At 41.6% G+C, this 22,395-nt stretch overlaps 1 protein-coding gene across 4 annotated transcripts in view; it reads right to left on the bottom strand.

Annotated features, from left to right (window-relative positions):
• map3k22 (mitogen-activated protein kinase kinase kinase 22) overlaps window positions 1–18,523 on the bottom strand; it is a 40,450-nt gene extending 21,927 nt beyond the window's left edge. Inside the window, exons 1-5 of one of the 4 annotated variants that reach the window (XM_038728770.1) lie at window positions 18,149–18,523; window positions 8,090–8,173; window positions 7,314–7,358; window positions 1,775–1,884; window positions 50–87 (exon numbers count right to left, since the gene is read on the bottom strand). In XM_038728770.1, coding sequence (XP_038584698.1) covers window positions 50–87; window positions 1,775–1,884; window positions 7,314–7,358; window positions 8,090–8,108 — 212 coding nt within the window. In that variant the 5' untranslated portion in view covers window positions 8,109–8,173; window positions 18,149–18,523. Of the gene's footprint in view, window positions 1–49; window positions 88–1,774; window positions 1,885–7,313; window positions 7,359–8,089; window positions 8,174–8,557; window positions 8,699–8,769; window positions 8,884–14,934; window positions 14,957–18,148 lie in introns of those variants that run through there. The other 3 variants (XM_038728796.1, XM_038728779.1, XM_038728787.1) reach the window with 3 other exon arrangements.
• Window positions 18,524–22,395: the final 3,872 nt, after the last annotated feature.

The raw sequence follows: 22,395 nt of genomic DNA, 5'->3' as shown, positions 1-22,395 counted from the left end.
AAGGCTTGGACAGAGGAGCAGAAAAAACAACACGGAGGATCCGACATACCGTTTTTCTCTCTCATGCTCCAGCTTGACTCTTAAATCCTGTTGAAAGGAAAAACAACAACAGAGGGGAGTTAGGGAAGTGGAAAGTTAAAATGATTCATGGTTGTATGTGGGATCTGGGGTGCTGAATAAACGATAGCTACAAGCTGGACAAGGAATTTAAGTGACAAAGAGCATTGTAGTGATACACGTTTTGGTCCAGCAATACAAAGACAACATTATCCTTCAACCTGCTTCCGAAGATGGTACGACACAATCTAAGGTCTCTATATATAAAAGGGTTTTCTCAAGGGAGCAGGAATGCGGAGGAGCCTGCAAGTCTGCATGAGGTCATGGTGATAAACGAACACTGACATCATATCAGTGCGGGCGACTGGTTCAAAAGTAGGGGTTTACTTGAACTCCCAGATGACAGCCGCACTCTGAGCGGAAACTCTTCCTACTCCTCACTGTTTGTTTATGTCTGATCATAAACACTGGTGCTTCAAGAGGATTTGCCAATTATCATTCCACAGAGGGAACAAACGCACAAGGAAACGACTTCAGAACAAGACACAAGGTGATTGAGAGAAATTAAATCCTTGAGGCAAAAAGGTTTTCAGTGTACAAAAACCGTAAAGGAGAATGATTAGCTGCCCGAAATGTGTCAATTTATCATTTCCAATGATTTTTAAACTGATCCACTGGGGGCATAAATAAGGCCAGACACAAACCATACTCTATTGGTGATGGCTTTGCGAATGTAGGTGTCATTTTTCTAAATGGTACATTTTGAGAACAGATTTTCCATTATTCCAAAAGACCAGTCAGGGCACAAGCTGGACCAAACGACCACTCTAATTGGGTGCTACCACACACAATAAACTGCAAATCAGCTTTCCTGAGTCAAGTTTAGACTCCCCATGCCAATAAATGGTAGTGAATGCAGGACACTGTCACATTATCCTCTGTAAAATGTGTTCGAATTAGACTCAAAAAGAGCTCCTTTCAGTCACAGTACAACCTTCACCTGACTTTGGCAGCCTGCAGCTGTCAGTCCAGCAAGAAAATCAAGAAGGAAGTGAGGCGGAGGTTTTGTGTATGAACTCAGAATGACAGTAAAGGTTAAAGGCACCGCTGTGCTTCGGGTGTGCACGGTTAATAAACTGTAATTGAGACAGCTTTAAAGTGATCCTCAAACCAAACATCTACACTCACCCCCTGTAGGCTTGAAATGTTGTAGGCAGTAAAAAGTTTATAGTTTATACTGTCACAAAGAACAGCAGCTGTGATCAGACTGAATTAAAGTCTGTTAGGATGGACTGCAATGGTTTTACAGCAGAAAAAGCTTAAAAAATAAACCTCTCAACTATTCATGCACCATAATCCACTTCTTCTCTCGTCCTTTCGTATACTCAGCATCATTCACTGGTTTATCAAAATAGAGCTAAATAAACCCCTTGCTGCAGAGACCCCACTTATGATTGCAACTGTGATGAGTATTTATTTTTATTTTGTCAAAAATATGACCCTTTTGAACATTCAGAGGAGGTTCGAGACGTTTCTGTGGATGTTTTTCAGCTATGAAAACTAGAATCCAATTTTACTGACATGATTTTGGCTGACTGAAGAAAATACAAACCTTTTACAGCCATCATTCATGCCCACTAGAGGTGGTCAGAGCTCATCAAGAGACAGATTTCGACTGTAGCATCACTTTAAATGAATGACTGGATGCCACCTGTACCTGTTTGTAGAGTAAGGTTCTGTTCTTAGGCTTGTGGCTGTTGTGCTGGGTGTAGCAGCGACCCAGGGCTGCCAGGTCTTTCATAATGGAGTTTAGAGCCTCCTCGTCGTCTGAAGAAAGAAAATAAGCATTAGTTATGTGCAATCGCTCTCACTGCTTTATGGTTAAATACAGGAACAGAGACATCCCGACTGTAAGATGACCTATAGCTGTATAAAGCCACCCGTTTAGAGCATCATGGATGAGTGATGACAGCCCGGTTTGATCATATGTGATTTTGCATTGGGGCTTGTGTTGGCTCTGGCCAGCCAATGAGGCAACACCTGGTGTGTTGCTTCCTAGTGGAAACTAATGGAAGAATCCAGTGGTTTCTCTCTTACATAATCACAACAATAGATTCTCTATGAAAAGATGAGATACCCAGAAAAGAGACATTTTCTCTGTACGAGCCAAATCTTTGTCTTCCCTTTTTTACATCACTATTTAGGTGCAAGTAAGGTGAGGGCTTCTGCTGCTGTAGGGTAGACTACGCTTGTGATCGCTCTCAAACTCCGTACTCTGCATACAAAAGCTGTGAGAGAGCAAAGGTGTTCAATAATGCAGCATGTGTGCCTATGTGTGTCTGTCGGAGGGGGCAATGTGGTCAATATTTCATTTTATATCAATGGAAAAACTTCAGGGACATATTTCTTTAGTTGCAATTTGGTCTCCATTGATCAGATGAAGGTCGACCTTTTCTTTTGTCAAACAGACTGATTCAGAATTAAAGTGGCTGCAGGCTTAAACATGAAGCAAGCTCACTGACTTTGATGGAGAAATCAGAGGCTATAGAAGAGCAAATCAGGCGTGCTTCAAATTCATAGTTCACTCCGTACATGGGACAGGCCTATTCTGTTCATTAAACCCTTATAATTCATTTAGCAAACCTGCAAGAAACAGACGCTCAGCATCTCGCCAGTTCTCCATTTCTCTTCTCCCACTTCACACTTTCTGCCACACACATACACTCACAAACACCGTTACACACACTCTCATGTGTAAAGGGGGCAATCATGCAGATGAGCATGTCAGACATTACCATATCAAGAGACTTTAATAGAACCAATTATCTGAGTGCAGTGATTACAATATAAAGAAGAGGTCGTTGACCTCAGCTCCTGCCTGCCTCTCAGATGAGCCCTGGGTGCATTTATTATAAAAACACACACACACATCTCATTCATTGGTAATCCAGGCCAGGTGTGTGCCACGCAACGCAAACAGCACCTGCAGGAAAGACCACATTCTTTAAACTAAAAGAGATATGTATGTGAGTGAACAACCACTGGGGACGTCATTCACATAAGCAAGTGTGATAGTAGCACAGGGAGCAGATGCAGTCTGAGATGACTTTTGATCTTGTTCCCATCGTACGGGCTCTTGTGGCCAGCTGTTTGCAGACAGAGGGCCAGTCTGTTGGGTTCACCCAGCGGACACTGCACATACAGAAACACGGATTTACACAACCAAATTAGGGATGCACAGATCCCAGTCTTTTCTCTTAATACCCATTCCTATCCCTCAACTCAGGGTGTCTGCCGGTGCAGATTCAGGGGTCTCTGACTGAACTGATGTAACCGATAACTGAAAGACAGAATTTTATAATGACCATAATGTTGTTTATTATTGACCATTGTCCCACAATCGACGACTGTGGGACAATGGTCAATAATAAAACGTTGTGCAACAGCAGCACAAGTAGAGAAGACTCTACATCGCCAGATTAGCCACCATAAGCCACAAGTCATACCAAACCAAGAAAGGCTGTATCAGCAATGGGCGAACTGAACTAGCATTTTATTGCTTATGGATTCAACTATTCACTTTTATGATGAAGACTTTAAGTTATTTCTTCCTTCAAAAGTTACAAAATCTCACTTTAAAATCACGCATTACTCGGAAGTGTCTTCCGGTACAGCCTTTATCAGTATTCTGCTTTTCACTTCAAGCTATTTTTCTTGGAAAAGATACTCCTACCAGCTCTCTTGGTGACTGCAAACATTCACCCTCTGGTCAGGCCACTGAGCTAACATAAACTGATTCTGATCCACATCAGCAGCTAACCACAGAGGTGAATGTCTTGTTTGACACTCCCAAGATAGCAAGCAGGAGCGAAGTGAGGAATGACACAACTCCCCCATCTACGCTGACCGGCACACTACCTCTACCACCAGAACAGTTAAATAAGGCAGAGCGATAAGAAAAGTTACACCCACAAAATCTCTGCCCAAAGTGCAAACAATGAAAACTCAGAGACAGCACCAGGAAGAGGTCTGATATTATTGAAATGAATGATGATGACTTATTAGGACGCTTTATTGCGTCAAAGCTACAAGCCAACGCTAAATGACTGAGAATTAAGTATAATTAGAGACAGTTCAGAGAACACTTTCCTTATCAAATGCAGTGGCATGCTGCGATTGTGCCTCCTTAGCACATTCCTTTCTGTAGCAACACGTTTATAACTACATGTGTAGGTTGTTCGATTGTGATAAGACTGGGGTATCGTGAGACAGGTGAGCCACTTCTGGTGTCTTCCTCCTTTTGGTTTATTTAAGAGATAAAACAGAAGGAACAATGGAGGACAGAATGCAAACAATCTGCATACCTCCACAAACAAAACCACACAATGTTCCTTCATCGCATTGCTGTTGCTCACTGAATCAACCTGAGAGCCCCTCTTGGGACTCACAGAGGAGGACGGCCAGTTTAAATATAAGCTGTCAGGAGCGGTGAATGACTAACTGCCTCAACCAGGCCTGTCCTCTCCAAAAAGGAAGGAACTGAGTCACTGTATCTGTTCTGAATATGGAGCTGGGCTAACCACGTTGTTCCAAATCTGGAAATTAATGGATTTTTGATTGAATCAGCCATGAGACACGAGGGAATAAAGGAATAAATAATAAAAGGATTTGTCCACAGTCACTCTGTGACCACGCTGAAATGAATCAACATGCTGCTATTGTACTGTGTATGCAAGATAAAAAAGGGTGCAGGACTTTTGTTTTTGTTTTGTAGAGATGGGATTTTACTTTAGGGTAGGGCTGAAAATGTTTTTCAATTAATCTTTAGTTTTTCAGTCAACAAAACACCCCCAGATTGTCAAATATTCCCACCACAATTTCCCAGAACCCAGGATTAAATATTTTTTTACTTGTTTTATTTGTCCAGTAATAGTCCAAAACCAAAATATATTCCATTTACAGTAAAAACAAAAGTAAAGCAAAGCAGGCATTTATTTAGCAAAACTATGCATTTTTACTTTCTAAATTAAATGACTAATTGATTATTATATTGTTTTGTGTTGTTCTACTTGAGGGGGGCGAGGGGGGGGGGGGGGTGCCAAAACACAAACCTAGCAATAACCGTATATTAGGACAACTTGACATGTTCAGTCATTTTGCTAAATAAAATCTTATAAATCCAACCCAACACTAACCATCTCTGCCGTTGTTTTTCATTATGGCTGCCTCTCTCTGGTGACAAGTGTTGTCTCAGTCCTGCCTCTACAGGCTCAGAGCTCCAGACTACACTGAGCGCCGGCAGTCAAGGATACAAAACAAACAACAGAGGCCTGCATCTGTGAGTGTGTGTTTCTTCAGTGTGTTCTAGGCCTGTTCTGTGACCTATGGATGGCAGGAAAAGGCAGAGAGTTGGAGGGTCGGTTGGCGAAAGGGGGAAGTGAGAGTGTGAGAATTGCGTGGTGGTGTGCAGAGCTGTGATGCCTATTAATAAAGTTATTACATCACTGAGGCCTGAGTCATGGCGGCTGCCAGGCTGAAGCCAGCCAAGGCTAACCACCAGCACAGTGGAAAGCAACCAGCTCACACATGACTGCCAGGAGCACCCTCGCAAACCAACTACAGGAACCCGAGGAACCTTATGTCAATGTGACCAGGAATGGTGGATAATGTTTTTCTGGAATATGGATAGGCTGGGATACCTGCAGTTCATTTCCTGTGCTTCTTCTTGGGTAAAATGTGACTAGCATAAGAAAAGGGGGAATTCCAGGAAGCCAAGCAGAGCGAGCAGCATTACACAATGGAGGCTGATTTCTGGGCATTGCATCATCACTCTGCATCTTTCGTTTTTTCTCAGGCTAAAGCAGAGAACTGTTAAAGGGGCAGAGGGTAAAATGAATTTGGAACTCAAGTCCAGGATAGTTAACACAGAAGGAGTTAGCTGCTCGAGCAGATAGTCTCACGTTCTCTGAAGCCAGAAGAGCTGAACGACTTTGGAGTTGAAGATGCAGCCCCAAGAGCGTTTAAAGAATAACACTGGCTTTAAGAGGCTAACAAAGTGTGCGTAGGAGCCAGCGAGGCAGCGACTGTGTGTGTGAGGCAAGCTGCCTGAATGAAGACATTGAGGGGATTTCCTGGTGCCGAGAGACGCATCATGGCAAAGGCATCCGGCAGGATTAGCAGCTGGAGCCAAATGTGTATTCACTCTGCAGCGGCAGCACAGGCCGAGCTCTGACGCGCAACACACACACACACACACACACACACTATAATAAGCAAGGCCCACAATACTCTCTCTCCACACCTTGTTTGTCGAAACTGCGATACATCTAATTTAACACCTAATGAGTGTAATGTTTAAACCCTAGAAGTTAATCTTTCACTAAGAATAATGACTCTGATGTAATGCATCCAGTGTTATATTGTGGGTGTGTGACAACAGTTGCGCAATAAATGTTTGTACAAGGTCTATGCCGAAAGTCTATTCAGTGGGGAATGTCTGCAAACATTTCCATTCAGTATCAAAAAGGCTGTGACATTCCTTCTTGTGGCCTCCGTAGGCCTAAGTTATAATTGCATTCCCACTATACTGTAATGGAAATGTAATGAGGGGGCTTTGTGTTGCCATTATTAACACTACTCTAATGTTTGTGCATGGAGCTAGAGCCAGGAGGCAATTAGCTTAGTTTAACAAAAAGACTGGAGGCAAGGGGAAAAAGCTAGCCTGGCTTTCGCCTCAATCTAAAACTACACCTACCAACCACCTCAGCACAGCTACGTTTATCTTCCCATTCTCACAAAATAGACACTTCTAGAGGCTTGGTGATGTAGGGACTAACCTACTACTGTAGTTATGAGATATCAGCTAACATGCTAGCAAAACAGGAACATATTAGCGCTAGTCAGTCTTTAACAATAGTTCCTGAGCTTTTTTCCATCTCCTCTGGGCTGTTTGCTCTTTCTTGGCATTTTGTTCTCAGGATAGTACATTATTTTACTCAGATCTAGCTAGCTTGCTAACTGTCAGTTAAAGCTAGTGTATTTTTGAACTTTGGACAGAGCCAGCTAGCTGTTTGCACCTGCTACCAGTCATTATGCTAAGCTAAACTAAGCCAGCTCCTTAACTCAGAGACATGAGAGTGGTAATGATCCTCTCATAACTCGTAACTTTCGGCAAGAAAGAAAATAACAGTATTTCCCAAAATGTCAGCCAATTTTTGCCAAGCAGATTTTTCATCTGACAGACAGATTGGGTTTACCTTGTGAGTTCCTGTGCTGTCCGGGTCCATTTTGGAGACCGTCATCTGTGTAAACAAAGACAGCGTGTTTTTCGTATCAGAGTGGAAAGAGGTCAGGGATGAAATATGCACTGTAGTTATGATGCATAGTGAAATGTGTTTGGTTTTAAACAATGAGAACAGACCACATATATTGATTCAGTATTTTGAGCTTTGTTCACAGAGATCAGTTAGCAACAAGTTGAGACTACAGCTCCTCCAGGCCTACAGTTCCTGTGCACATGCAAATAATCCACAGGAGAGAGTTTGAAATGTATTGCCTGGAGGAACTCACTGTGTGTGTGTGTGTGTGTGTGTGTGTGTGTGTGTGTGTGTGTGTGTGTGTGTGTGTGTGTGTGTGTGTGTGTGTGTGTGTGTGTGTCGGTGATTCGTTTTGCATAGAGGTAGGAATGCATATGTGCCTTCACAGCCCTCGCAGGCGTGAATATAAATAAATGTGCAACACTGGAATCTTGTGCAAAATCAAGTTTCCATATCTGAATAAAGTACTAAAATCAGGCAAACAATATTTTCACTTGCAACAATGTAAAAACACCAAAACAAGTGTGTACAAAACAGGCCATCTGGAGCCGTTAACAGCCACCTGACACTTTTCCTCTCTCGTGCATGTTATTTTTCTCTGCACTCTTCCTGCCAGAGGATGTGTAAGACTTGTGTATGTTGTGTGTGTTTCCCAGTGCACATTCCTGTATGTATGTATGTAGCTGCAGAGCGACCTGCTTTCGAATACTACTCACCCATGTTTACTGTCATCATCAGGAAGTGGCCCTGTTGAACTCGAGCACAGAGCTCAACTTCTCTCTGCAAGCGAAGAGTTCATCCTGAGAGCGAAAAAACAAAAACAACGCAGTTTCAACATCCAAGAACTGTGGCACTTTCCTTCAGCTCGGTGCACATAATATTTCGGTGATTGCACAAAAACAATGACAAAACAGGACGCAGGTGGCAGCTTCAACACAAAGGTCTATTACCCCAATATCAATGTCACAGCTTCTGTTATTTATTTAATATTTATTTAACCAGGGTGGTCTCTTGAGATTGACATATCCTTTTCTGAAAACTCCTGGCAGACAAATAACATCACAACAGCCAAGCGATGCATTTGATGCTGGTAACTCAAGCCATCTAAATTCTGTGAACGCCCCGATGTCTCTTCATTGCTACTCTGAGAACCACACGCCAGCAGCATTGGAGGAATTCCTCACTGTTTGATGATGTAGGCGCCTCCTGCCCTTGAGATTCCATGGTGCAGCAGCGAGGCAGGCGTGGGTGTTTGCCTAACTGCCTGCCTCAGGTGAAGATCATGAGCACTTCAAAGACAAAGCCAGAGCCTTCTTTATGCATTAAGTTGGCGAGCGCAGAGCAGAAAAAGCGGTTGTCACATCCCATAACGAGGTGAAACAGAAGAGTCTTTTACCTCTGACAGCTATTTTCTTTTGTTCGACCGATGATAGTAAGTATAGAACAGAGGACAAAATGAGCAGTTTGATTAAACCACTTCCTAAAACACGATCTGGCATTGCTCATGCATTTGAATTTGTTTTGTCTTTGAATGCAGGCTTAGCAAAAGGGGAACAGGAACTAGAGAAACAGCTGCAGTGCAGCATTCTGTATGTGATATTAAAATATGTGTGGTGGTTATGAGCTGGTGCGTTCCTCCACACAGCATCAATCACACAGCCATGTAAGGTGACCAAAGGGAAGCAGCAGGTTTTAGAAAGCCAACAAAAGGGATCTATATTCTTCTGAAAAGCAACTGTGGCTACAAGTGACAATTATGAGATCATGGCAAAAAGCTAAGATGACAGTAGCAAACGCACGGAAATTTCAAATGGAATTACTTATGGTCAGTTGTACAGCAATATCTACCGCTCACTTTAGCTAATATTAGCCAAGCTACTAGTCATATCAGACCATGTAAGGTGGTATCAGCAAAACCATTGCCAGGAGTGCATTTTTTTGTAGAAGGATCGATTTGCTATTTCCTCCTTCATAATCTTGCAAATATTTTCATCAGAGCATAACTCATGAAAGAGGAAGTATGAAAGAACCAACAACGGGACATCAGTGAAATGATAGTGCTTGTAGAACGACTATTCCTGTTCTGTGTGAATGAAGACACGCAGCACACAGACACATGTCACGGCATGTTAAAAAAAAGCATCCTAAAATATTTAGTTGGAATATATTAACACTTTCTATGGTCTTATGTTCATGTCAAGGACAATTCTGACTTTCATTAAAAAGGGGTTAACAGGTTGTTATGGCTGAGTGATCTGAGAGCTAGCTGCTACTGACAGCTTGTTGCGACACAGAGACAACACAGAATCACAGCTACTGTTGTCAGTGGCTAAGGTCTCACGGTGTTTCAGCCCAAATGATAGAGCCAACATTTCGTTTCAAAATGCATCAGTTCTGCTTCAGTTCTCTATCACATGATTAACTGTATAGTATAGTCCCATTCAAAGGCAGCTCAGTTGGAACACAATGGAAGATACATATTCGTATTAGACGGGGATAATACACTGGGATAGCAGTATGCATCCATACAAAGCTTGCAGGAGAAACATACAAAAAGATTTGAAAAAAAATACATATTTGAAAAAAAAATAGAAATACTGTATTGATAAAGGAGTATTAAGATACATAAACATGTACAGCAGATTTAGTTTATGGGAGTCTAACCATCAACAAATTCCAACACAAAATCTAAAAGACAAAAAAGCCTCCAGAGAGACTAATACCAACACTCCCCAGATAATTTCTGTCTTTATTTCTTGAAGCATCATTTACTTTGTGTTTTGCTATCTCCAGTGGCCATGTTGCATGTGTTTTCTTAAAGCCTGCGCCCCTGTGTCCCGAACATTCAGCACAGACAAACGCTCCAGCCTGTCTGCAGAGACACAAACACTTTCTCTTTGTGTCAGCCAGAAAACTTTTCATAAAAGCAATGCAGACGGCCACAAGAGCAATTTACAGCCTGAGGGGCAGAGTCACAGGGTGCCAGCAGAGTTTGAACATGGGAACATGCAGTCTACTGCTGTCAGTGGCACGACTCACAAGGGGTGATGGATTTGGAAAGCTAAAACTGTAAAGTATAAATATGTAGCATGGGCAAAAATGTCTGAAGGGGGACCACTTTCTGAGAACAGGGTGTTCTAAATACATCACAGTATGATGGGCAAACGTACATTAACTCCCCAAAACACGGCAAAAACTACTATATCTTTGATATAAGGTTGCAAAGACTGATGAAGGGGTGTGATATGTCCCAGAAAAGCTCTGTCAGGCTGTGCTGGGATGGCGTGGTTGACCACACATTAAAGAGATGAAGAGCAGCCACATGACAGGTGGTCTAACCAACACCACGTGGCCCAGTCTGTTGAGGCTGCACACACACACACACACACACACACACAAGCCCCTGTCCGGTGCCAGCAAGTCACCAGATGGCCCATCTGTTTCGCCCCTCTGCCCAGCGGGATGCCGGGCTAGTAGTGCCCACAGATCGCCAGCCCAGTTCTCCACACGCTTCTTGGCAGGCGGTGTAATGTGACAGCCCCGCTTGTTGAAGATCAAATGCTAATCGCCACTCGCTCATGTGGCTCTGCAGCCACATGTCCTCCAAGAAAAGACTGTCTGTCTACTAGATCATGAGACAAGCCTACAAATGCTTAGCACATCCAGAAGTGCTTCGAACACTGTGACGCACTTCACCGTCACACGTGGATATCATCGCCACTCGGGCCAGTGTTTCACTGGCAGAGGCCTCTCCTTTGTCACAGTATGAGGACTGTGCAGCTATGACAGGGGAAGTTAATTAAAGAGGACAGCAGAGGAAAGGATTTCAGACAAGGGTTGTAGGGAATTGTCTGAGCCAGACAAAGCAGAACCGTGCTCCTCAAACAACACGCCACAATTTTATTTTTATTGGAATGATTGAACAAGATTCACAGCCAAAACTACGCAGGCACGCACGTACATGAGTGCGCACATATACACTAACCTCTTTCAGCTCTGTTGCATCACTCTCTAACCGAGTAAACACAGTGTTGTTGGCTGTAGGTCTCCGAGGGAAACTCCCCCCCTCATTGAACTAGAGGAGTGGAAGGTCTGCTCTCCGACTGCCTGGTGGCCTGAGGAGTATGACCTCATGTCTGACATCACTCTTGCGGAATCCCAAAGAAATCACCATTTCAGAAGAAAACTTCTAAACTTTACTTTACTGGGTTTCAATTCTCCAGTACAGCTTGTCTGTAACTCTGTAACAGCCATCAAATGCCAAAATAGACAGCCCATAAAGAGAATCACAGATGACAGTACATGGCTCGGTGAGGACAGGGTCAAAGCATATACCAAAGGAAGAAATAGAAAGGGCCAGAGCATGACAGAGGATGACTGATTTTGGCAGTTAGCTTCTTCTCTGATTGGTTTGAAGGAAAACCTGCATATTAATGAGCATCAGAGATGACATGACTTGGTTTCTTAAACTCCAGGATTGGCAGCACTTTTTGGCCCTCAAAGGCGCGGTTAGACATTTTAGGAAACATGCATTTTTCCTTTCTCGCTGACAGTTAACGATGTTTTATTCCATCGTCACGTCTGTATAGTAAATGTGAAGCTATCAATCTTCTCATGTAACTCTCGGCAAGAAACAGACTAAGTGTGTTTAAGAAAATGTCCAGCTTTTTAACTACAAGTCTTATATCCAGAGCTGTTTTACTTTAAAGCACGCTATACTTCAATAGTTGGTTTCCTATCATTTCTGTACAGTATCAAAATGAGCAGACTCTTAACATGTGCTTATGTTGTGTAACTCATCACATTTAAACCAAAGACTATATTCACTGTGTCCCAATCCAGTTTAAATGCAGGTTCATCTGCAATATGAAGTTTGCACTGCACTCTTATAACCATTATGTCATTCGGACACAAAATAAGATTTTCATCTCGTATAGAAATTAATGGAAGCCAACGGACACCTGGACCAGTAGACTAAATATATCCACATTTCTAAAAACATAGGCTTTTAAAAGCTGTATCCAAAACACATAAGAACAACACAAATCTGCACTGTTAAGGTGAAATATAATGCATCACAGGAATGAAATCATGAAGAGAGGTGAGCTAGTCACAATACCCGGTAGGCCGTCTGAATTGCAACACAGGCAGGAAGTGAGTGGTCATTAGTAAGCCATGGACACTTAGGTGACTTACATATTATAAAAAGGTCAGTGGCAAGGGTGTCCTGTCCCCTGAATGCTTGCCAAGTCTGGTCCTTGGCCACATGAGTCAGAAGCATTATGCAGGCTGATTCTGGGAAGTAAGACAATACAGTATGTCCTCCTGCACACTGAGGGTTTTCTATGTGGGGAATCACTTGAGGACTTCTGGGTGGTGTTAGGAGAACATCGCTCCATGTGGGGCCTTGGCACTCATTTATCATAACCTTGGCTCCCCTTGCTTTGTCTCACAGGAGTTATTGCTGAGAAGAGAGTTCAAAGCTTTTCAATGGGACACTCAGCTTAACAGCTTCAAGAAGACTCTTCCTGTCATCTGGCACTAAATCTATGTTTTATTTCAAATAAAGGAATTTCCATTTTGATTTGATGCCATTATTTACAAATTTGGATATCGCATTTCAACTGCACTGAAGTGCCATTTATTCGAGGGCGCTCAATCTTTTTATTCTGTAGAGCACTAGTAAGTTTCATTTAGGGATGTAATAATGGGGTAAAAAGGACACGACAATTTTCCAAAGCTTTGAAATAGCTTGTTTTATCTAACCAACTGGCCAAAACACAAGTATATTATAGGACAGAAAGCAGAGCAAAACAGCATATTCCAACATTCAAAAAGAGGATAAAAAATATTTGGCCTTTTTAGATGAGTTCTAGGTTGGTTTGTCCACTGCATTGGTCCAGAGCAGACTAAAATGGATTCGCATGACATTTTATGCAGACATTCATGATCCCCAGAGGATGAATGCTACTAACGTTTGGTGATCCACATACTTTTCATGTAGCACCATCATCACGTCAAAATGTTTAATTGACTGACACTTTGGTTTACGACCTAATACCTATAAAACTTACAACCCGCTAATCAACCTCAGCTTTTCATTGTGTTTAGTGCTAAGTAGCAAATGTTAGCATGGTAACACACCAAATCAAGATGGGGAACATGGTGAACATTATCTGCTACTTGTGTGCAAAACAGTCCGCATAAAGCGTAGATGATTTCTCTTTCATAAGGACACATTTTTCTCCATTACATTTAGAAGGAGTACAACATTTACAGCCCAATTCTTCATCATACAGACAGAGGCATAGAGCTTACTCAGGTGTGTGTCACTGAATAAATACCTTTTAGGGTGTATCTACAATCACAGAATCCAAGCCAGAGTCAATCAAACATCGATCATGCATAATACAATGTAGTGTATATACAGTGTATCTGCCGTCCAGTCCTTGTGAAACAAAACGAAATGACCTGCTAACTATCAGCATGCAACTATCATCATTGTGTGCATGTTGGCATGCAGACTTCACTAAAACCATTGCTGTGCACTATCAAAAAACTGCTAGCCTTGCTGTAGACTATTAGTCTTAAAAAGGGTTTTGTAGAAAAACACGCAATACACCTCATAGCCAGATATCAAAGAAAGAAATGAAAAATGTCAATATAATTTCCCAGACTCCAAGAAGACACTTTAAAATAGTCTATTTTATTCGACCAACAGGCCAAATTTGAAATATATATATTGTTTATAACAGAGATGAACAGCAGACCAAACCAGCAAATGTTTTGTGCCTTTTTTTCTTGATAAATAACTTGATTATATTATAAACTGATTCATCACTCACAGGTTTAAGCACTGGTTTCATCACCAGTTTTTTTGGAACCAATGAAATTCCAAGGAGACAACAGTAATCATAGGAGAAAGCCATCAGTATAATCAGGGCCTATAGGGGAAATGGATATACTATGTTAAGTCAGTCCACTGGTACCAATCAGACCCCAGTGTAAGAGGATCCTCCTCAGTGGAAGGGATGGCTCTATTAGCTCAGCGATAAGTAGATCTGTCTGCCATTATCATCAACCACACAACACTAGCTAAAAATAGCCAAATGAAGGAGTGATTCTCCTGTTATCCAAAATATATCACCTCCCTGGATCACTCCAACCATATTCTCCCCACCCCGAGAGGAATCTACACACAATCTGTAAAGTAAGCTGTCTTTTCCATTATGCGGTGATATGCTATTACAAGCACATTCATTCATTGTGTTTCTCCACCCAAAGGCAGCCATGCAGAGCCAGCTCATAGACTTAAACCCATTTTGTGAGACAAAATGTCAAACAGCTGTGCTTCAGGAAGTGACAAGAAAGTCTTTCTACTTTGCCACCAAAGGTTTATCCATGAAGAGTGTCTTTTGACACTCGAGAGGCTGAGTGAGAGTGACAATGAAAAATCCAAAAGCAATTTCATGATTACATCTCAGCAACAAACTACAAACCGGGCCTTACTTACTCATTTATATACATATATTTGAATACATCAAATAAAAGGATGACTAACCAGTTACGATATTTCACATATCCATTTACACAATCTTGTCCTCAGTATTAAAATCCAGTCTGGCAGTGTGTTGTCTATCTGGCTGTCCTTGCAAGGCTCAGGATTTGCTGCTGCTGCTGGCATTGTCCTTACGGTCAGACAAGCCGGCAGACAAAGCTCAATCAGGACAACTTCCTCTTGGTTTCTGGAGAGGAGGGGGCTGGACCTTACCGCACTCTCACAGATAAAGAAAGGAGACCCAGATTGACTTCGGAAAGCAGTCAGACCCCTTCTCTTTCCCCACATTTTCGTCTGCTGTAGGCGTAATTCAAAAGTGACAAAAGTTGTATTTTCTTGAAAGTATATCACAGTGGAAAGTCCATCATCCATTGTAATTTCTGTAAAGTTTAATGACAAAGAAACTCTGACGTTTCATATATGTAACCAGGCTCTTAATTCAGTATTATCGTGCAGAAGCACCACTGTGAGCAGTATCTTTGCACTAGCTTCAGCTCTGTCACATTGTTTAGCAAGTGTGAGGTGAATCCTTGCTTAATTCTGAGGTTGAGTAAGATTATTTTCCTCAAGGATGCATCTGTATTTGTCCCAGCGTGTTGTTCTCTCTGTCCTGACTTGTCTCGCGGTCTCTGCAGCTAAGATGCATGATGGTGCAACTTGCTTGCTTCACCGTGGAGATGGTACAATCCAGGTGGCTGGTATTTGGCTGGTGTCAGACAGTTCTTGGCAATCAGGCCAAAGAGCTCAATTTCTTGTATTGTCAGACTAGATAATCTTTTTCCTCTAATGCTCAGAGTCCTTTCTGCCATCTGGCAAGGCCTGAGAAGTCTCTCTTTAGTGGTATACTACAGAGAGACTTCTTTCTAACATCCAATCTACCACAAAGCTCTGATTGATGTGATGAGAGCTGTCTGGCTGTTGTTCCCATCTCTGCAGAGGACTGAAGCCCTCTTACAATGGTTACTTGGTTTTTACATCCAGATCTTTCTTGCCTGGTTCCTGAGTATGGTCAGACTGGTAGCTTTAGGAAGAGTCATGGCGGTACCAAACATAATGGCTCCTGCAATTTTTCAGTGCTATATGAAACTATATATGTTTTTTTTGTAATGCTATCTAAGAGAATTCCTTGGAATTAACAGCTTGGTTTGGCGGTTGGTGACGAAAAATCGAGAACATCAGAGGCCAAAATATCTTGACTTTTAGTCCTTTGATTTGGACAAACTCCTACATTTCCCATAATGCAATCAACAGCATTTTTCCGCTAGACCCTGTAGCAAAAGGGCGAGAGCAGTCTCCCTACCCGGATTCAAACACGGGTCTACGGGGTACCAAATATGCATCTTTGGCAACAACGACAAAGAGCCGGGCTCATTGGTATGGCAGTCCAAGTGCATTCTCAACCATAGTGACGGTACGCCATCACAGACCCTCCTTGGTGGGTAAATTCCTATGTCTTTCAAGCTCCACACCGCTGTTTGTAAAGCGGGCTTTCTGTTGAAAATGTGTGAAAAGTGACGGGCTCTGATTAGTTTCCAAAGCCACTGTTCATTGAACACAACACCTCTGCTGTCTGGCATGGTATGAATGCACAGAAGTATACTATCTAATATGCTGTGTCAGACTAGTTAAAAAGCTATGACACTCTCTCACATCTAATGACAAACATGTTAGGTTTCTAGTGTAACCAGGCAACGTCCAAAAACAGGCCTTCAAGGGAAGATAATGAGCCTGCTTATATGAGTCACAGTGAACTTTCACCTCCAGCCCCACTGGTCAGTGGGCGTCTGGCATGCGGTCAGGCTTCTGTGAAACCAGCATATGATAGCATCCCTCCTCATTGGAGGGAGAATGCGAGGGAGAAGAGGTCGCCTTCGCTCTGATTAAGGTACTCAGCTAATGACTTGCAAAAAGGAGCCAGCGTGAGGTTCGTCCTGAGAGGCGACAGCGGGATGTTAAGGAGAGTTAATAGATGAACACAATTTTCTCGTAAGTGGAATATAGCCTGCGTGAGTGAACTCTGCAGTACATGACATATTTCTCAAGCACTCCTTTTAAGAAGGACAACACAGGCCACAAATGCTTTCTCCAAACCTTTTATCAGAATGAAACGAGGCGCACTGAAACTCTCCTTATGCACATGGCAAACAACATCAACGTTGTGTTCTTGTTTCAGACACTTTTCTTCATTAGTCCCATCAAAGCACAATCAGTAACCCGTCGCTTCTCTCTCTGGCCGGCACTTTTACTGTGGGATCTGTTATCAGCCAAATGGATTGTTTTGCTTGAGGCACACCAACTGTATCTGTGGGCGGTTTCCACTTGACAGGTTGACTCTCACTTTAAGGCCTGAGGGCGCGCCAATGTGCTGATAAACTCATCAGTCAGCTTGATGCTCAGACTCCTGTGAGTGCAGTTCATATTGATTTGATGAACATGATGGCCTCATTAAAATCTAATCTGGCGGATTGTCTCAGAGGTCTGCCATTGCAGGAACAAGCTATGTGGTGAGCTCTGGATGAAGCTCATCAGCATTGTCCTCCTCACTCTTTCACTGTAATGGCCTCAGCATGGACTCCACAGCTACTTTGAAAATGCATGGATAGAAAAGGGGCAGGGACCAGGAAGATTTTGTAAAGGCCTTTCCAGGACAAGAGCTGGGGACTCTAATTTCAAGGAAAACACAGGTTTCACTGACCACTGTGAATCACAGAGGTCTGGAAGACTGACAGCAGAGAGAAAGCAGATACAGACCACGAATGAGTCTACATGCACAAGATGACCATGACTTTCCAGAAATCACTCACACCTCCAGACATGCAATTTATTACAGAGTATTTGGCACTGGTAATAACCACTGATTAAATGCAAACCTTTATTCTAGCAGAGCAAAATGGCAATTTAACTTCTTGCAACAAAAAGTGTGCTGATTATAACCCTGTACCTCCAATGAAATACATTTGGGGTTGTCCAAGAAACAGTTTCCACTTTCAAGATGGCCTATCCGCTGACGCTGCTGTCAGTTAACATGCTGCACATGCTTGTGTTTGATTAGAACAGCAATTTAAACTGCAAAACGCGAAATGGATAATGGCTGCAAGTCTAGTTCAATGTCCTGGCATTTCATGTGTTATACACAGATAACAGTCTAAAAGCAGTGATCTCAGTATCTGGCACCAAACAAACGGAGACATTCTCTCTCTTCCTTGGGTGATCTTACCTTGTTATCTATGTGTCTCCATGTTGTAGTTGTGGCTGCAGGGTTTATGAAGATGAATTAATTGACGAGTGTAAGTTGCCAGGTCAACGTCAAGAAAAGCGGACAAAATCCCAACTGATGCAGAGCAAATCTTCCCAAAAGAGAGGGCTGATATCCCGGAAACTGCGCTCTGCTACTGAAGCGCAGAAATTACAAATGCAATGTTTTACTAGGCAGAAAGATCTTCTCTTCTCCCGGGTGCATAATCCAGAGCTGTGTTTACAGAGGCTATCAAACTGGTTGATAGGTTTCAGAGTAAAGTTTTTCCACCCTGCTCTTCGCTTGTCTCCACACACACATTACAGTGGGGGGCTGAGTTTTCCCCTCAGCTGCGCTTCTGATGTCAGCAATAACGTGAGCTCCAGGAAGTAGTGACGCTCTCCGGTGGTGCGTTTCTAAGACGGCGGCGTCAAACTGGAGGAAGTACCGCCCCCGTGTGGACACCTGGAGTAAGTACAACATCGATTCCATGCAATTACCACTTGTTCCACAAACTTCCAGTCGTTGAAACAAAGACTACATTATATTAAAATATTTAGGATATTCAAACACATATTATATTATAAATATAAAATATAAAGAAAAAATATAAATATAAGAAAAATCATGAAGGAGTATGGATACAATATTAACATTATTAACATGGGGAATAAATAGAAGTAGAATTGAAGCAGAGACTATCATACATTAAATATTAAAACAGATAATATTGCACTATAAGGTCCATTAAAATAACTAACTAAGGTTCAGACACTTTGAGTGAGGAGTTAAAGAGTTTGATGGCGACAGGCAGGAATGACTTTATGTGGTGCTTTGTGGTGCATTTTAGGGGGATGAGTCTTGCAATATATTATAGTAAGACATCTTCAGGACCTGATTAATGTGCTTTCAAGTGACATCAGTGGATGAATCTAATCCCTCTTGAAAGGTACAGTACATAAGCAGAAATAGATTGAACCAATTCCTTTATTCCTGGAAACCAGTTTTAAATAGTATCGAGGATGTTTCACAAATTGAACTTCAGAAATAGGTCTACATGAATATATCAATTCAGAATTGTAATCAGATTTAATGTCTGGTGGGGGACCACTTATATTATAACATAGCATATGTTTACTGAGCTGCTTCCCTTGAGTGAGTGTTTGTGTTGTAATTTGTTTCTCCTAATTTTTTTTCTCTCCTTTTGTGTTTGTGTGTAATAGTGATTGCGCTTCTGTTTGTTTCCCTTGTGGGCTGGGAGGTGGAGGGATAAGGTATAGGATCATAATCAAATCGGAAAGAATAATGGTGTGTAGGAGGACCTTGATTTGTAAAACGGTACATTTGATTATGCAACATAAAAGAATAAAAATATTGAAGTGGACATCAGTGGCGGACTGTCTGAGGGGCAGGGGCGAAAAGGAGAATTTAAAAAAGGGAACCAGTGCAGTGCATGCATCACGTTTTATTCATTGGAAGGGCTAGAGGGAACTTTATCACATTCAACTATAAACCACACAACCAAATAACAGAATATGTTTTTACATACCTAAACGGCCATGCTCCAGCAGAGTCAGCACATGGACCTCAGCAAAGGTAAGTGTCTCACTGCAATGTGCAAAACCTCATTTGGATAATAAGTCTTCTCTGTTAAAGGAGCAAAACTTTAGAGTTGACACTTGACCTTACTGAGTTGAAAACGCAACACAATTTTAATGGCAATAAATATGACATACAGCGCATCTGGTGCTTGTACATAATTGTATGTTGTAGTTTCCATGTAATTGCAATGTCCATGTTTATAAAAAAATAACTTGAAGGTTATAAGATTTAGTGGCATCTAGTGGTGAGGTTGCTGTTAGTCTGTGTAGTATACAATGAGGTTCCAGCAGAACCTCCTAACCTAAAGTCCTTATACACCACTAAAAACATAGTTACATATATTATATTGCATTTCTGTCAGTAGATCCTCCTAAATATTACACACTGAACCTTTAATGGAATGCCCTGTCTTTGTTTTGATATTGGCATTATATGTTGGCTCTATTGGATCTAAATATCTGCATCAGCGTCTGCCATTGAAAACCCATATTGGTCGACCACTACACCTGTTCAACAAGCATAAACATGTAGAAAGCATATATAATATAGTAGATTACCTGCATTAACCTACTGTTGCTGCTCTAAAAACAATATTTAGTCATATTAAAATATTAAATTCTAATCCAGTTCTAAACTTTTTTTTTTTTAAAAAGCACCTTTACTAATGAAAAATAACTAATAGGAGCATTGACCTGCCTCAAACAGTGGTGGCGTCTGTTACGTTAATCTTGATTATTTGAGGATTCATTCGTTTATTGTTGTTGTTGGACAGGAGAGACAGCAGGAGAGCAGAGAGCAGCAGGAAAACATGTTTTTTGAAGCAGAATAAGTAGCAGCATCGAGTCTGTCATCAAGGAAATAATTAGTAAGGTTTTTACGTAGCCTAGCTCTCATTATAATGACTAAAATCAATAAGAATTTGTTTCATCAATAAAAAATCTGTGAGTGGAATTCTGTGGTGGACAGGTTTATTATTTTGCTGTTTTCCCATCACATGACCTAGTAAGAACTGCTGTCATCATATAATAACATGTCAGAATATTGTGATGTCATAGTATATTAGGATATGTTATTGTATTGGGTGATGTCATAGTATATTATAATATGTCATAGTGATGAAATATAGTAATTTAAATTTTGTTAAAACAGCAGTCACGCGTAAACTAGACATCAAGCTGACTGGACACAGCTGTAATTGGAATTATTGAGGCTCCCCTTAACTACACCGTCAATATTTGATCATTACTGAAAAAAAAGATCTAATTTGATTTGTTTGTATGTGATCATTTTGCTAAGTAACTCAGGCCACCCTGGGCTGTTTTATTCATTTGCTTAGGGCATGAACAAAGTGGTCGAGTGGGGTTATAATAATGCTCTTGAGATTAACACAAAAAAAACGGTGGAAATTGTGTTTGACTCACCGTTTCACTCTTTTAAAGTTCCTTTTGTTTTTCATAATGAAAAAAATCAAGCGGGTATTTTCATCCAAATACTTTGAATCTGAATCAAATCTGTCTGCATAAAAAACAACAACAGAAAATTGATTTGTAACATTTGGACACAACTGAGAACCAAGTCACTGTTCTTCTGGCAGTGGGGAGAGCATGTAATGTTCAATCAGCAGTGTTCAAATCAGGCAACGTGAGCTCCAGACTAATGGGCAGTGACAGTGAAACAGACCATAAAATGCAGCAGTGTCTCATAACTCAGGGAATGATTGAAAACATCTTAACATTAGATTGTCCTCTTGTCAGGCTGCTGAATCATTGCAGTGTAAGCTAGAGAAGAGACTACTAATAATTTATGATGGGCACAAACATTTAACCCCGGGCAGTTTTTTTTTTTTCTGGCGTATTAGCCCAGACTATGGGAATAACAATGCTTCGCTGACCTTGGCTCCAGCATTGCTCTCTTCAGATTAGTTCCACACAGCTCTGTTTTATTGTAATCAGAAGTGCCCTTGCTCTGTGTAAGACTGCTTGAGTGCAATGAATATCAATTGGACATTTGCATCCCTCTGTGGATTTGCGGCACTTGTAGATGTCTGTACCGCCGAACTGTGCTGTCGACGAACACCACAGGCAGCTGTTATGAACAATAATAGGCGGTGTGTGTGTGTGTGTGTGTGTGTGTGTGTGTGTTGTGCTTTCTGCAGCATCACTTCACAGAGTGATTCAGAGAGATTTGGGGTCTCTGGAGAAAAGGAGGATGTGTTTGCTTCTTCACGTTGTGTAAACGGGTATTTATGGTAATGGGGAGTATTATTTTGTCATGACATGTGTCAGTTTGTCTGACTGTGTATTTATAACCTGTTATTGACAACAAAGTAACTAAAAACAATTCATAATTTAAACGTCATGCTAACAACACAGCCATTTGTCACATTGATCTGTAGGCTATATAAAAACAGATTCGTTTTTGGAGCACATTGCTGCATACATTTGCAAATTTACCAGGAAAAGGGTCCTTTTTGCACTTCATATTTATTCCATTCATGAATAATGGGAATTCAAGCATGCAGGAGTGAATTATGACACAGCAGGTGTTTGTTAAGTAACAATGCTGGAATTGACACATGAATTAATCTCCTGCAGCAGTTCACACACACGTACTATCTGTTATAGTTA

Source organism: Micropterus salmoides, unplaced genomic scaffold (genome assembly GCF_014851395.1).
Source record: "Micropterus salmoides isolate LMB-PRFRI ecotype aquatic unplaced genomic scaffold, ASM1485139v1 Ms_hic_scaffold_1, whole genome shotgun sequence".
Taxonomy (NCBI): Eukaryota; Metazoa; Chordata; class Actinopteri; order Centrarchiformes; family Centrarchidae; genus Micropterus; species Micropterus salmoides.
The sequence above is the reverse complement of the archived record's forward strand: the minus strand, read 5'-3'. Positions and strand labels throughout refer to the sequence as shown.